Source organism: Ambystoma mexicanum, chromosome 10, assembly GCF_040938575.1.
Source record: "Ambystoma mexicanum isolate Mex_15411 chromosome 10, UKY_AmexF1_1, whole genome shotgun sequence".
Taxonomy (NCBI): domain Eukaryota; kingdom Metazoa; phylum Chordata; class Amphibia; order Caudata; family Ambystomatidae; genus Ambystoma; species Ambystoma mexicanum.
In genome coordinates this window covers 1112844810-1112860401 of record NC_090932.1, presented here as the reverse complement: position 1 = coordinate 1112860401, position 15592 = coordinate 1112844810, and the positions used below count along the sequence as shown (strand labels likewise).

At 50.6% G+C, this 15592-nt stretch overlaps 1 protein-coding gene across 1 annotated transcript in view; it reads left to right on the top strand.

Annotated features, from left to right (window-relative positions):
* The window catches only part of LOC138492039 (poly(ADP-ribose) glycohydrolase-like), a 1720160-nt gene that overhangs the window by 205534 nt on the left and 1499034 nt on the right, over nt 1–15592 (top strand). Inside the window, exon 4 of the mRNA XM_069618967.1 lies at nt 7750–7830. Within this exon, the coding sequence (XP_069475068.1) occupies nt 7750–7830 (81 nt within the window). The remainder of the gene's footprint in view (nt 1–7749; nt 7831–15592) is intronic.

Here is a 15592-nt window from a genome sequence, read left to right as displayed (position 1 = left end):
GGAGGGGAAGAAGCTAGATGCAGCGGATAAGAGGATAATTTATACAGCAGCCTCTACCATCAAGGCTGCTAACAGCCTAGCCATTTTGTCCCAATATGACCGAGAACTATGGTGCAAGCTGGGACATATTCTGGACTTCCTGCCCGAAGACAAGAAGGTGGAGGCCCTAGAACTCTTTTAGGAAGTGGAAGTGGCCTTGGATCACGCCATCACAGTGGCAGTGGACATCATGGACACAGGTTTCTGCCAGATGGGGCTTCTTGCGTCTTCACGGTTGGTTGAAAGCAACAAACCTCTGCCAGGACATTCAGACTAAGGTACTGGATATGCCATTCGATGTGGAGAACCTCTTCGGAAAGGCAGTCGACGAGTCGTTGCAGGAAATGAAGACTGAAACAGAGACAGCACGCTCCCTGGGAACTTTCCAGCAGCGACGACCATCATCCTTTCGCTCTTCCAGAGAAAAACCTGGAAGATCTTCCAAGGGTTATAATACCACGTACCGCCAGCCTTCACACTCCTCCACTCAAGCGTACTGGGGGCACTTACAAGGCAGCAGAGTACAGTGGCAGCGGCACCTGCAGGACAGAGCTCTGACCCCCAAGCAGGCCTGAACTGGCTGTGGCCTCGGTCTCCTGATTATGCACCCCAGTGGGAGGCCGGCCTGTGAGGTTCATCGGCCTGTAGGAAAAGATCGCCACAGACAGATGGGTGCTGGATGCTCTCGGACAGGGGCACACCTTGGAGTTCCAACGCAGGTGTCCTTGTTTTCCACCGATTCAGCGGCAAGAACAACTCGGACCACAGCTTCTTCAAGAGGTGCAGGCCATGTTACAGAAGGTGGCAATAAAACCTGTCACCAGCGTCTCTGGGTCTATGGAGTATATTCCAGATAATTTCAGGTTCAAAAGAAAATGGGGGGGGGGGTTTGGAGGTCGAACCTGGGTCTACGTCATCTCAACAAGTACTTAGTCCCAAAAGTTCCGGATGGTCATGTTCCAACACGTGCTTGGCCAATTGGAGCAAGGAGATTTTCTGACGTTGTTGGATCTGGAAGACACCTACTTCCACATCCCCATTTACAAGAAACACTGCAGGTTCCTACGATTTGTAGTTCAAGGTCAGCCCTACCATTTCAAGGCTCTGCCCTTCGGCCTGAAGTCAGCCCCAAGGGTTTTTTCCGAAGTACCTTGCCCTGGTGGCGTCACATCTTCGTCTAGAAGGCATCCACATACACACCTACCTGGACAACTGGCTGTTGTGTTCCTGATCACAAGGTCTGGCAAGCGAGCACACGTTGGAAACCGTATGTTTGCTGACTGAGTGGGGGTTCCCCATAAACTATTTGACGCCATCTCAGGACACGCTGTTCTTAGATGCCCGACTCAACACAGTGACGTGTTTGGCGTCGCCCTTGGGGGAGAGAGTGAGAGCCATACAAGGCAAGGTGCAGCGCTTGTCATCGGCTCAGACAGCAACGGTTTGGGCCATGAAGTCACTGCTGGGCATGATGTCCTCCTGCATCAACCTAGTTCGCCTGTGCAGACTTCACATGAGACCTCTCCAGGAGTTACTGTTTGCGAGATCGGTGCAAGTGTCCGGGAACTTTGCGGACAAGATCTCCCTCAATGGGGAGTTCCGTTGGGCGATCCAGTGGTGCCATGTACGGCCGCATCTCATCCAGGGAATTCGGTTTCAAGTTCCGCCTTTCCAGGAGACGGTCACCACAGGCAGAGCCCCCACTGACAGTTGGACGGCAGAGGCCTCTGGCCACCAGAAGAGAAGGACCTCGACATCAACATCCTGGAACTTTGGCCCGTATTCTGTGCCTTCAAGTCTTTTCTGCCGTCATTGAAGGGCAAGGTGGTGTGAGAAACCTGAAGGTGTCTCCCTAGATAGACCTCAGGGATCTGTCATCCAGGTGGCCAGGACACGGCCATCACTATTGGATCCAGTTTCTGGGGGTGGACCAGTGAGGGAGAATCGCCTGGATGAGGGGTGGGGTTTCTCAGGGAGTGGGTGAGACGCGGTATCCCCCTTCCTTCAACACCTTTTTCCCATCCTCTTCCATTGGACATTCAAAAACACTAACCCCCCTTTTTCCGACACAAACACTTCCGCACAACACGAACGACAACATACTAACACCAGAGCCGTTTGCCTGACCGTGGTATTGGGACATGTTAGGTAAAGTCAGGCAATTGATCAGAATCGCACACACCCGACGGCCCTTTCCTTTCCCCACAAGGATAAAAGGTGGAGCCAGAGAGCACTGTACAAGCAGACAGACAGCACGACGAGACGGTAATCCAGACCCAGCAGTTCAAGAGGAGGAGAAAGGCGGCAAATATCGAGAGGCTGACAAGGAGAGACACAACCTTGCCCTTTCCGACGCAAACCCACGAAAGCCCCACAAAAGGAATCGTAAGACCAAGGACAATAGATGAAGTGTGTAGCAGCAGATGCCGGAGGTACCCCCACAGCGTGCCTACGCTGATGAGCAAGAGCGAGGGAAGCTCCTGCGACAGTGGTACCGGCCTTGAATCCAGTGAAGAGAAAAGCCAAGCGTTTCATCACAGCTGGTGAGTCAGAGGGACAACTGATAAGAACTGGGCTGTGTTGAATGAAAGTCACAAAGTGACACATTGCGAGAAGTTCGAAGAACTGTGCATGTGTTAAGGGAAGACCAGCTGCAGAGGGACCCGGCACCACGTGGGTGCTAGCTTGAGTGACACTGGTCGATCCCATGTTGAGTAAAACTACAAACCCCAGAAGGCTGTAGGAGAGCCGCCAAAGTGGTCATACAACAGGGCAAGCGAAATCCCCATACAATCGAAAGTCTTCGATCTACAAACAGTTAAGAAAAGCAAGGGAAGTGAATCCTGCATCGTGAAAGTACAAGGGAAGTGAATCCCGCCGGTATTTGAAAGTATTGAAACGGCAAGAGTGAACCCGAAGAATGGATGCCAGTAAAGAGAGCCCAAGTCTAAAGTCCCAAGAAAAGGTGTGTTGACAACCATGAACCCAGCAGAGGGATGTCCACAGTGAACTGTTTAGAAAGTCAATAAGTTGTGTATTGCAAGGGAAAGGGAAGTATCCCGTTGTCATTTGGGATCCGAGCCCGTTCATGGGAGATCCAGGGTGGAAAGCTGTCACCCAAAGTTCACTGAGAAAGGAACTGTCTTCTGAATTTGTTGAATAAAATGTGTAAGCAGTCAGCACCTGGAAGAGGTGGACCCAGAGGTGAAGCCATCACCAAACGTGTTCGTAGAACCAAACCTTTGTTTTGTTACTTAAATGTGTCTGGTCCTTGAAGGCAAGAGACTTTCAAGAGAAATGAGACATGGCCATCGACGGTCCTAAGTGCTGAAACTGGAACTGTCGTCTCATGCTGGGGAAGCTCAAAATTGTACTGTGCTCCATGATCTCGCCTTACGCTGTGCTCAAAACGTGGGGAAGGCCAAGCTACCACATCCTGACATATTGTTTAAGAACACTTCTTTCTTTTCTTGCAATCAATCCCACATCCTTTTTGTATTAGTTATAAGGTTTGGCAATAGGTTTCTAAGTATAGGTCCTTTTTATTTGACACAACGCCACTAGGACTGCTTTATTTTTCATTTGATGGTCGATGCTTGCTCCCGTCTTAGATTTAGGTTTAGATTAGGTGTTTTTCCAACCTGCATACAGTTTAATAAACACTCTTGAACTGTGATCACGTGTCTGTCTTTACTGTTTGCACCACGAGTTCCTCACAGGGGTGAGGATCTTCACAGACAACACCACCATCATGGTCTACATCCGGAAACCTGGGGTCCGCTGACCAGCACTTTCCAAGGAGACCCATGACCTGTGGCACTGGGCCATTTGTCAAGGCATGTTCCTCATCCTGTTTCACCCGACGGTAGTCAAGAACACCATTGCAGACTCGCTCAGCAGGGAACTGCGTTCTTGCCACGAGTGGGAAATTCACCAGGGCCAGGTTGATTTTCTGTTCGGAATGTGAGTCCAACCCCATTGGAACTCTTTGCGATGGTGGGGAATGCCAAGTGCCAGAGGTTCGCCAGCAAGTTCCCTCAACAGAGGTTCATGGGGGAACGCGTTATCCTTCATGTAGGAAGGCCGGTTCCTGTAACCTTTTCCTCCATTTCCTCTCCTCTTATGTGTGATCAACACATTCAGACAGTTCCACTGCAGGAAAATACTCGTCACCCCAGTGTGGCCTAGACAAATCTGGTTTTCGGACCTGCTGCATCTGTCAGTGGTCCCGTCCATCAGGCTGCCCCTGTCACCTGACCTTCCTGCCAGAGAAGGGCGCGGGGGGTGATTCTGCATCACAACCTGAAGTCTCTGGACCTGAGGGCATGGCTCCTACAGCCCTAGAGTTTGGAGGTTATGCTTTACCTGCAGAATGTAAGGACATCCTGCCCAGGGCCAGAGGTTTGTCAGCGGGGAAATGCTACAGACATAAATGGAAATGGTTCTCTGTGTGGTGCCGGACTCAGATTACCCTGCTGCGTGTCACAGCCCCACAACTTCTACCATACTTGCTTTCCTTGGCCAAAGCGGGACTGGCCCACGTCTCTATCAAGGTGCATCTTGTGGCCATATCCAGGTACACCAGGTCTCCGGGCAGACCTTCGCTGTGGTCTCACAGACTTGTCAAGGAGTTCCTCAAGGGACTCTTCAGGACTTTCCCGCCGGTGGAGGTTCCTGCCCTGGCTTGGGAGCTCAATGTAGCGCTTACTAAGCTCATGGGAGCTCCTTCAAACCTATGCATCTGGTCCCGCTCAAGTTTCTCTCGTGCAAGACTACTTTCCTCCTGGCTACTACCTCAGTCAGGTGGGTCGGGGAGATTCAGGCCCGGTCTTGAAAGCAGCCTTACTTGTCTTTCCATGCTTAAAGGGTGGTACTGCGTATGCATCCCACATTTATGCCAAAGATACCCTCGGAATTCCACCTCAACAAATCTTTGGTGTTACTTGTCTTCTTTCCGAATCCTTCGTCGCCAGTGGAAAGGGCTTTGCATTCACTGGACGTTGCTCATGCCTTGAAGTTCTACGTGGCACGTATGAAGGATTTTCGGAATACTTCTCGGTTGTTAGTCTACTTTGGACCTGTAAATCAAGGAAATGCCTTTTCCAGGTGGCTCTCCGGCTGCATCATGCACTGTCATCGACTGGATAGCCGGCCACTGGCCGACTCCATCAGAGCCATCTCAGCAACGATGGTGTTCCTCTCTGGTGTTCCCCTCCTCGACATCTGGAGGGCTACTACGTGGAAGTCCACGCACACCTTCACAAGGTTCTACTACGTTGACAGGGATTCCAGGGAGGAGTCCTGATTCGGCCAAGCAGTGCTACGCAACCTGTTTGTTTTAGGTGAGTCTGTTCCAGAGGTGAGTGTTTATTGCTTCTGTTAAGCCTTGCCACCTCCCGTGGTTGTGCATACGTACTGCTGTGTAATCGTTATTCATGAGCATGTGAATCCATGCCAGACCCCATACTTGAGAAGGTTAAAGTTACTTACCTGTAACTATTGTTCTCCATCATAGGTCTGGCATGGATTGCTTGCAAACCCTCCCGCCTTCCCCTCTGTGGCTCTTCTTGGTTGATACTGCCACTTTATGTGCACATATGTGACGTACTACTGTTAGTTGATATCTCCTTTTTTATGTTCATTTTCTCTACTGAAACTTCCTGTGACGCTATTTCTTTTGTCAAGCAACTGCTTGTCTTCCAGCATATATTGTTCATTTGTTGGCAATATAACTGAATCTGTACTCCCTATTCTCTATCTTATTAGTTTATTTTCTCCACATCCGAAGGTGTCTTTTTTATACATCCTGTAAGTTTAATGACTTCCTGACCACCTCCTCCCCCACTCCAACCTTCCTGCAAAGATTTTGTATTTTTTATTCCCCACATTTCCTGAATGTTTCCATTAGATTTAACCATTGGCTTTCCTTATCTCGTTTTCTTACCTCGAGGTTGGACTTTATTCTTGGTAGCTCATTGACATTTTCTTTCATGCATAATTGAAAAATACCCTTCATTTTCCATTAGGGTAAAATCTTCCTTTCCACCAATATCCCCACTGATTTTTCCAGGTTATTGTTGTTGTAAGTTCCAACTTTATTATTCTTTGTCCGCCTCAATTGTTTAAGCATTATATTCTTATATTTTTTTCAATCTTTCCAGTTTTCTTTATTTCCTCAAGCATATTCCACTAGCAAAAACCCACACTTTCTTTGCTGTTGATAAATGCAATTTAATCTCTTCCTCAGCCAGTGTATTCAAACACAGGGAACTCTAAACATATGTATAATTGTTCATTAAGACAACATCTTCTGTGTTGTTTACTGGATAGGTGCTATTTTTCTAAGTCCAACTCTTTTGTAAATAAAGAAATGTAATTTCCTATGGCATCACGTGATACTGTCAAATACGGAACATTAAAATAAATCCGTGGTCGTCTTCTCAGAACCTGTAAAAACCACCTCATTAGCGTTACCGTTTTTGCCGAACTGTGGAGATTTTTCATCATTATACCAGTTGCTCATTTCTCATCCTCTTGTTGGAGGGAGAGCCTCTCCCTTATTTGCCTCTAAACAACTTATCAAATAGTATCCAGGCATATTCTAGAAAAAAACGGCAGTAAATCTTACCCGTCGAAGAAATTAGTGCATTAAGATAAGGAGGATGCTCTAAAAATTCTGAAGGTATACCTGGATGCCGGGTTCCTTGGCCACAATACATATCCAGGACCCGCTCTCACATCAATCACTGTTTCAACTGTGGCAACTGTTAGACATTTTGTAGATTTATTGGGACCCCCCACCCCCCCAGCAGACACGCTTCCATAAATTAAAAAGGCCAACGTTTTTTTTCAAACTTAACTCTGCTGCAGCAACTGCGCTTACCTGGCACTTCACACCATATTGCATATTAAATGGATGAGACCATCATGGCAGCAACAACTCAGCATGTGATTATTTTGGTTGGAGGTTCTATAGTGCCCTGCCATGACACTCCATAAGGGGCACAAATAGCACTGTGTGAGAGAACATAGCACTGAAACAAAGGTGTGCCTGGGTGGATGTGGTTTAGAAAGTGCAGACTGCAGCCTGTCTGTAAATAGCAGATGAAGACAGTGACATTAGGAATTGCCATACGATTTCCTGTGAGTTCAACATTTAGTTGACCCTCTGGCAGTCCTATTCGGATGATCTTGTTTGACTGTAGAAACCCTTGACAACTATGCAGCTGCATAAGCAGTGGTTTAGGTGCAAAGTGGTTACAAATATTTCCCTACCCCCTTGTACTCCTGGGTAACTAGTACCTCAACGTTTTGGCTACAGCTGCAGGCTAACGCATTTGGCTTATTCTCAGCATTTCTATGTGCACGCTTAATCGTTTTGAGCATATAGTTCCATTTTATCAAAATGCTGTCCGCAGGACAGGTACAATGCTTTCAAAATCTACATATTTTATAAATGTAAGCATAAGAGAATGGATTGGATTTGGACATGATGGTGTAGGTGGGATTTTAGGATGAGGAAATGGGAAGTAAGATATGAGCATAGGGAGTCTGTGAGAAGTGGCTGGGGTGCATGGTTAGAATTTTAGTTTAATACCTGGACTCTTTATATAGCACATGCAACACTCAAGGCTACTTCAGATGGAAAAGGAATTGATTTGAAAACTAAAATGGATTAAATCATTATTTACAATACTTGTTCTTTTCTAGTCTTTTTTAGGCGTAAAAACACGTTGGAGCATGATTACTAAAGCTCTTGGAAAGAAATTATCTTCTCCGCAGGATATTGAGGTATGTGATGTGATATCTGTAAAACTGATGTATGGACTCACGCCTACATAATGCCCTCTGGGAATAGATGGTCAGCCGTGACTTGTGCCTGCTGAACGCAACCCAATCGTGCAGCCTTTACTGGAGCTTTTACTGTTCCTTCCCACACTGCACCAGCTGCACTGTTGCTGCCCATACTGAATTCTGTTTGAGACTTGCACTTCTGCTACATTTGTGTTGTGCCAGCCCAGAGTGAGAGAATCATGCACAGTTGCCGCAGTGTGTGCTTTGCCTGTTCTTTGTGACAGAATATTGTGCTTCTACTGCTACCGGTGCTGTACCTGTTCTATGCCCCTGTGGGGGAGGGCCCCTAAAACCCTTTAACCAAAGTGGGCCCACCACCTGAGAAACGAGTGCACGTTTCATACATAAAGCAAGTTTATTGTGCAATTGTCCGGGGAGCTTTTAGATGGTGTCGGGGAACCAAATTAACCCAAGTCTCAACAAACAACATCAGTTGATACATTTTATACATTTTTGCAACAGTTAAAACACTGCCAGATACTTTATTAAAATCTACCCCCCACGTGTGATTGGACAAAGCCTCTTCAAAGAAATGTCATCTTTCTCCAATTCCTACACTCTCTTTGGCAGCTCTTATCTCCTTTTGTGATTTGTCTGCGGTAGGTCACGACATCATCAATGCGTTAAACATTTGGATGCAAACATAATGAATTACTAATAACTGGCCTAAGCCCTTGTAACCTTAACTCTTAATTGCAAATGGTTTGCATAAGTACTTCAAGCAATATGAAGAAGGCAGAGTAAACCAGTTCTTCTTTGAACTAGCGATAACTATCTCATTCCCCGTTTCCCTGTATCCATTGGAACGTTCTAATCTAAATGACTGCCATTTCATCACACACAGCACATCTCAAAATACAATTGAAACTCTTGGGTTTCAATTACTTCAGCCCTGAGCATTGACTCGCCCCATGTTTCACTAGTGGTCAAAACAAATGGCTCCCATGCATTCAGGAGATAACATCTGCTATATGCAATATTTATCAGATCACAAAATCTTTGGCCCGCTACAGCATCTGAGTTGACCATTGCTAAGGTTGTAGTAACTTATTCACCCATCCTCTGGCCTTTGTAACTCTGCAGAAACAGTTTCTCAAAATTCAAAGTTCACTTTGCAAAAAGCCCTGTCTGCCAGGTTTTATCAATTTGTAAAAAGCCCACTACATTTCGATTGAAGAATTCCCTATGTCGTTGTATCAGTGTGGATGCATGTTTAATAACTGTCATATTTTCTTCACAGTGGGTTCACTGTTGTTGGGACTGTTTTTCTGAAGTCCAACTAGGGGCTTAGTAAAACCATTCAACTGAGCATTGACTAGCAGAACAGCCTGTGTTTTACTTACTGCATTGCCTAATAGAGCAACCTGTGTTCTTACTGCATTGCCTATTAGAACAGCCTGTGTTTTACTTATTATTATTATTATTTTTAAACGTTTGGTTTGCATTCAAACCTTTCATCTTACTTTTCTTGTGATCTTTACTCATTTTACAAAGCGAGTGCTATGGGAGCTTTGTCCTTATTCTTATTTCTTGTTTTCTTTCCTCGTGTATGTGTGTTGTCGTACTCATCTATTGTTCATGATATTGTGCCAGAATGATATTAGGGCAAACACCAGTTTTTTCTCATACCCAGATATCATCCTCGCCCAGCGATCTTCAGGTGTTAGTACAGTCTCGGTGTTCATGAACCATTCTCTCGATTGTTGTCTTTTTTCATTCAATGCCGGGCATATCATGATTATGTGATGTAAACTCTCGGTCATCTTGGGATTCTTGCAAAATCGACAGTATTTTTTGATTATGGGGATTTGTTTTCTGGCTGCCATTATTTCTCGTGTCGGGAGGATGTTCAACCGAAGTCTCATAAATGTATCTCTGATTTTTGAAGACGGAAATATTTGCAGGTATGAAGGTAGTTGGTTAATTCTTCTGTTATCAAATGGGTTATGTATATTATGCCGGTATTTGTTTTTCTCTTGGTTAGTCTTCATCCAGTCATTCTCTTTTAGTTTTATTTTCGCTTTTTGCGGTCTCTCTAATAACATTTCCATCGATATATCTTGCTCTTCTCTTTTCGCTTCTGTCGCTGTTTTCCATTTTTCTAAGGCATGTTCTCTTTTGCAATTTTTCCTCGTTCTGAATATTTCCAGAGGTGGGGTATTGGTTTTAGTCATAATTGTCCTGTATAAATCAAGTTGTTTCCATGAGGCAATGGATTGGAGCGATTGAAGTGCAAGTTCTGCTCTAATTCGTGTGATGGGTAGTGAAATCGGCAGGTTTAGTCCTTTTTTCCAGAAGCACCCTTCCAGTTTGTCCCAGATGTTGGAGTTGATATTTATCATGGATTCTGCTCCGTATGTTAGTATGGCCGTTACTTTTTGTTTGTAGAATGTAACTACTGGGGTCAGTGAGAATGTTCCGTACTTTCGATGGATTATTTTCGCTTGCCGGGCTAAGGATAAGGTTTTTTCTTTGAGGTGTACCGCCCATTCTCCAGCATGGGGTCTGGCATGGATTCACATGCTCATGAATATTCCCCGTCGTCAGGCTGGGAATCCTCGGTAAAGAAAAAACCAGTATCAGTTTCGTTTCTGATCTGTCTTTCGTAGTAATAACCAATCACTGGTCTCTGCGTCATACTGACCACAGCCAATGACTGCCCTCTACCTAAGCACCGCCTCTGGCAGCCATCTTCAGATTTTTACCGCACGTTCATGTGTTGGGATCCTCGTGCTATTGCTCTCGAGCGTTAGTGCTATTTTTTTTTCACGTTTTTCTCAAAAACTTCGTTTTTTCGGTCAAAAGAGCCTCAAGCTCCACCGACTCTCTATCCGATCAACGGGGACCCATGTCGGATTCGTCTGCGCCCCTCAAGGGTGAAGATTCGTCGAGCTACGCTTTTGGAGGACTCCAGAAGTTTCTCAGGCCCGGTCATGGCCCAGGAGAAGGGAAGCTCGACGCCCGGAAAGCTGTTCAGGGTCTGCCCTGGATGCCAGCTGCAGAACGTCTTCAAGGAGGACGAACACTCTTTTTGTCTCTACTGCCTACATGAGGACAAGACGCACGTGGAGAAGGACTGTGCGTTTTGCGGCAACATGTCGGAGCGGACCATGAAGGACCGCCATCAACGTCTCGACAACTGGCTAGAAGGGAAGAGCCCGTCCGGCGAGAAGAAGAAGAAGAAATCTGAGCGGTCTTCTAAGACCTTTGAGGACGCCCCGGCGACGGGGGTCCAACATAAGGCCAAGCACCGCGAGTCCGCTGGCACCGGGAGCGCCGAACGGTCGGGCTCTACGGACGCCAGGCAGGGCGCACCCTCCCCGGCACCATCAACCATGAGCCAACGCTCTGGGTCGGGTAAGAGGAAGGCCGAGCACCCGGCGAAGCTCCTGGAGAGGCCCCGGTCGAGCTCGAAGGCCCCATCGGAGGGGGAGCGAGGCGGTGTCCCCCCCCTCAAGGATAAGGCGGTGAGCGCACCTAAGGTGATGAAGGCCTTAATCCATCCGGCCAAGCCCTCTATCGAAACTGTCGCGGCGGCCCTGGCTCAGCCTGTGCAGGCTACACCAGTGGTGGCGACCTCGGGGCTTAGAGTCTCCCTGCCACCTCGGAGGGAGTCCTCTTTTGTGCCCATCGATAGGACCCCCGTGAAATCCCCCGTGGGGAAGAAAAAGGGGGGGCAGGGCGTCGTCGTAGATTCGGCCTCAACCTCGGAGGAGGAGCTGGTCGAAGTCTTAAGCCACGGCCTCGGCGTGGAAGAAGACCGACCCGTCGGGATGGATCCCGACGCAGGTGACGACGACATCGTCGAGGGTACCGACGGGGCCCCTGATCGCCCGTCGGATTCCCCTCTGCCAGCGCCGCGAGACAACTCGGCGGCCATTTTGTTGGATATACAGTCCTTATGCTCAGAGATAAGGACGAGACTACCGTTGCCGACGGAACCTCTCCCGTCGGGGGACCCAGAACCGGGACCTTCTGGGGTTCCCCCTACCAAGAAAAGAAGGATCCACCCTCCGCCTCCTTTTCAGCCGTCGCGCCCCTTCCAGCCCTCATCCCCGTCCACCCGAGGGGATGATACGGGGACTGACACGGCAGCGACGGGTACGGACGACGAGGTATACGACGAGGATGTACCGTCGTCGCCTCCCACCAGGGCTTCTCCGCCCGACGAGATTGGATCGTTCCACTCCATGATCACCAGGGCATCTGAGCTTTTTCAACTCTGCCCTGAGGAGAAGAAGAAGGAAGGTTTCCTTTATCAGCGGCGCGAGGCCAAGAGGAAGACGGTCCTCTCAGTGCCTCTATTGGACGACATTTGGGATGAGGGCCTCACCCTCCTCAAGAACCCTTCCACGACGCCAGCTAGAAGAGACCGGTACGAGAAGAAGTACCGGGTCCCGGACACGGCCCCCCTGTGCCTCCGGGCGCAGCCTACCCCGGACTCCGTCGTCTCCGCGGCAGCCAGGAAGAAAGCGGGGGGGGTGCGGCCTCCACATCGACTTCCCCACCGGACGGTGAGGGAAAGAAATTGGACGCTATGGGACGCAGAGTCATCTCGTCGGCAGCGACAACGATTAAAGCGGCCAACGCCTTGGCTATCGTGGCCCGCTACGACAGGGAGCTCTGGTACAAACTGGCTCCCCTGCTGGACTTCCTGCCGGACGACAAGAGGACAGAGGCCCTGGAGATCCTGCAGGAAGGTGAGGTGGCTTCGGACCACGCCATTACCGTTGCGACGGACATCGCCGACACTGGGTTCCGCCAGTTGGGCAACGGCGTTTGCCTTAGGCGGCGTGGATGGCTCAAGGCTACGGACTTCCGTCAAGACGTTCAGACCAGAGTCCTGGACATGCCCTTCGATGGGAACAACCTGTTTGGCAAAACAGTGGACGATTCCCTTCAGGCCATTAAAGCAGACACTGAGACGGCCCGGGCCCTGGGAGTTCTGCAACAACGACGGACGCCCTTTCGGAGCAGCGGAGGCAAGGGCGCCTCCAAAGGTTCCGGCGGCGGTTTCTCCACCTACCGTCAAGCGGCCCGCTCGTCGGCTCAGGAGGCCTACAGAGGACGAGGCAAGTCTGGCGGACCCCGCCGTCGTCGCCAAGGAAGTCAAGGCAGCAAAGCCTCGTCCAAGCAGGATTGAACCGGCCGTGGGGTCGGGCCCCCACCGAAGCACCCCGGTGGGAGGCCGGCTGGCGAGCTTCATCAGCGTGTGGGAGTCCATCTCCACTGACCGTTGGGTGCTGGACGCCTTGGCCCGGGGCCACGCGCTCGAGTTCCAGAGAAGGTGCCCGCGCGTCCCCCCCGTGGCCAGGAAAGAACTTCACGTCCCTCAACTTCCCCTGGAGGTAAAAGCGATGCTCAGGAAGGGCGCCATCGAACTCGTCCCAAAGAGGCTTCGGGGCTCCGGAGTTTACTCGAGATACTTCCTCGTGAAGAAGAAGACGGGGGGATGGCGCCCCATCCTGGACCTGCGACGTCTGAACAAGTTCATCAAGGCGCAAAAGTTCCGGATGGTCACCCTCCAGCACGTCCTGGGTCAGCTGGAGGAAGGAGACTTCCTGTCGTCGTTGGATTTGGAGGATGCCTACTTCCATATTCCCATCCTAAAGGGGCACCGAAAATTCCTCAGGTTTGTGGTCCAAGGGCGTCACTACCAGTTCAAAGCCCTCCCCTTCGGACTACGGTCGGCACCCAGGGTATTCACCAAGTGCCTTGCACCGGTGGCGGCGCAGCTGCGCCGCGAGGGGATCCACGTCTACCCCTACCTGGACGACTGGCTCATCCGAGCCAAGACGAGGGAGCTCGCCGTGGATCACACGGCAAGGACCGTCCAACTTCTCACGGACCTGGGATTTTCCGTGAACTACGCCAAGTCCCACCTGGTACCCGCGCAAAACGCACTGTTTCTGGGAGCGAAGCTCGACACAGTGTCCCTTCTGGCCTCCCCGTCGGAGGAAAGGACCAGGTCCATCCTGGGCAAGGTACAGCGGATGTTGGTTTCCGACGCGGCCAAGGTGAGGTCCATCAAGTCCCTCCTCGGAATGATGTCTTCTTGCATCTACCTCATCCCCTTGTGCAGGCTCCGGATGCGCCCGTTGCAGGAGTTCCTGGACGCGCGCTGGATCCAAACGACGGGCGGCTTCGAGGAGAGGATCACACTCGACGAGAGTTTCCGCCGAGCGGTCCGGTGGTGGGGCATCCGCGCGCATCTGACGGCGGGCATGGACTTCCAGACCCCAGACCACCAGGAGACAGTGACCACGGATGCCTCCCTGGAAGGGTGGGGAGCGCACACCGAAAATCTGCACGCGAGAGGCCTTTGGCTCCCGACGGAGAAGTCCCTCCATATCAACGTCCTGGAGCTCCGTGCAGTGTTCTGGGCCCTCAGGTCCTTCCTTCCGTCCCTCAAGGGCAAGGTGGTGAGGATCTTCACCGACAACACCACCACCATGTTTTACATCAGGAAACGGGGCGGAACCAGGTCCCCAGCACTGTCCAAGGAGGCGCAGGACCTGTGGCATTGGGCCGTCGCCCAAAGGATGTTTCTGGTGCCGTTTCATCTGGCAGGGATAAAAAACACCATCGCCGACTCACTCAGCAGGGAGCTGCGCTCGTGCCACGAGTGGGAACTACGGCAGGATCTAGTGGATCGCCTCTTCCGACGGTGGGGCACACCCCAGATCGACCTGTTCGCGACGGCGACGAACTCCAAGTGCCGGAGGTTCGCCAGCAGGTTTCCCCAGGCGAGGAGCATGGGCGATGCTTTCTCGTTCCCCTGGGAGGGCCTGTTCCTCTACGCGTTCCCTCCTTTGCCACTGCTAATCCGGCTCGTCAACCAGCTCAAGAGGTCACGGTGCAGGATGATCCTCGTAGCACCTGCGTGGCCGAGGCAGATATGGTTCCCGGACCTTCTGGACTTGTCAGCGTCCCCGCCAATCAAGCTGCCGGTGGACGCGGATCTACTCTCCAGGGAAGGAGGCGCCATCCTCCACCACGACCCGAAATCGCTGAACTTGCAGGCCTGGCTCCTGCAGCGCTAGAGTTTGGAGGATACGACATACCGGCCGACTGCAGAGAGGTTCTTGCAAAGGCCAGGGCGTCCTCGACTCTTAAATGCTACGGACACAAATGGAAGAGGTTCTCTGTCTGGTGCCACGCACAGAAGATTAACCCTCTACGGATTACGGCTCCCCAGGTACTGCCGTACCTGCTGACGCTGGCCAAAGCTGGACTGACACACGCGTCCATCAAGATTCATCTTGCTGCGATCTCCCGATACACCAGAACCACGGGCCGGACGTCCTTGTAGTCTCATCGTCTGGTGAAAGAGTTCATGAAGGGACTGTTCAGATCGTTCCCGCCGGTGAAGGCTCCGGCCCCGGCGTGGGAGCTCAACGTGGTGCTGACCAAGCTCATGGGACCTCCTTTCGAGCCTCTGCACTCGGCCCCATTGAAGTTTCTGTCGTGGAAAACAGCGTTTCTTGTGGCCATCACCTCCGCACGACGGGTGGGAGAGATCCAGGCCCTTTCCTGCAAGGCCCCGTACTTGACTTTTCACGACACGAGGGTAGTGCTCAGGATGCACCCCTCCTTCATGCCCAAGGTACCGTCGGACTTCCATCTCAACGAACCCTTGGTGTTGCCTGTGTTCTTCCCGTCGCCTTCGTCGCCGGCTGAGAGGACTTTGCACTCGCTG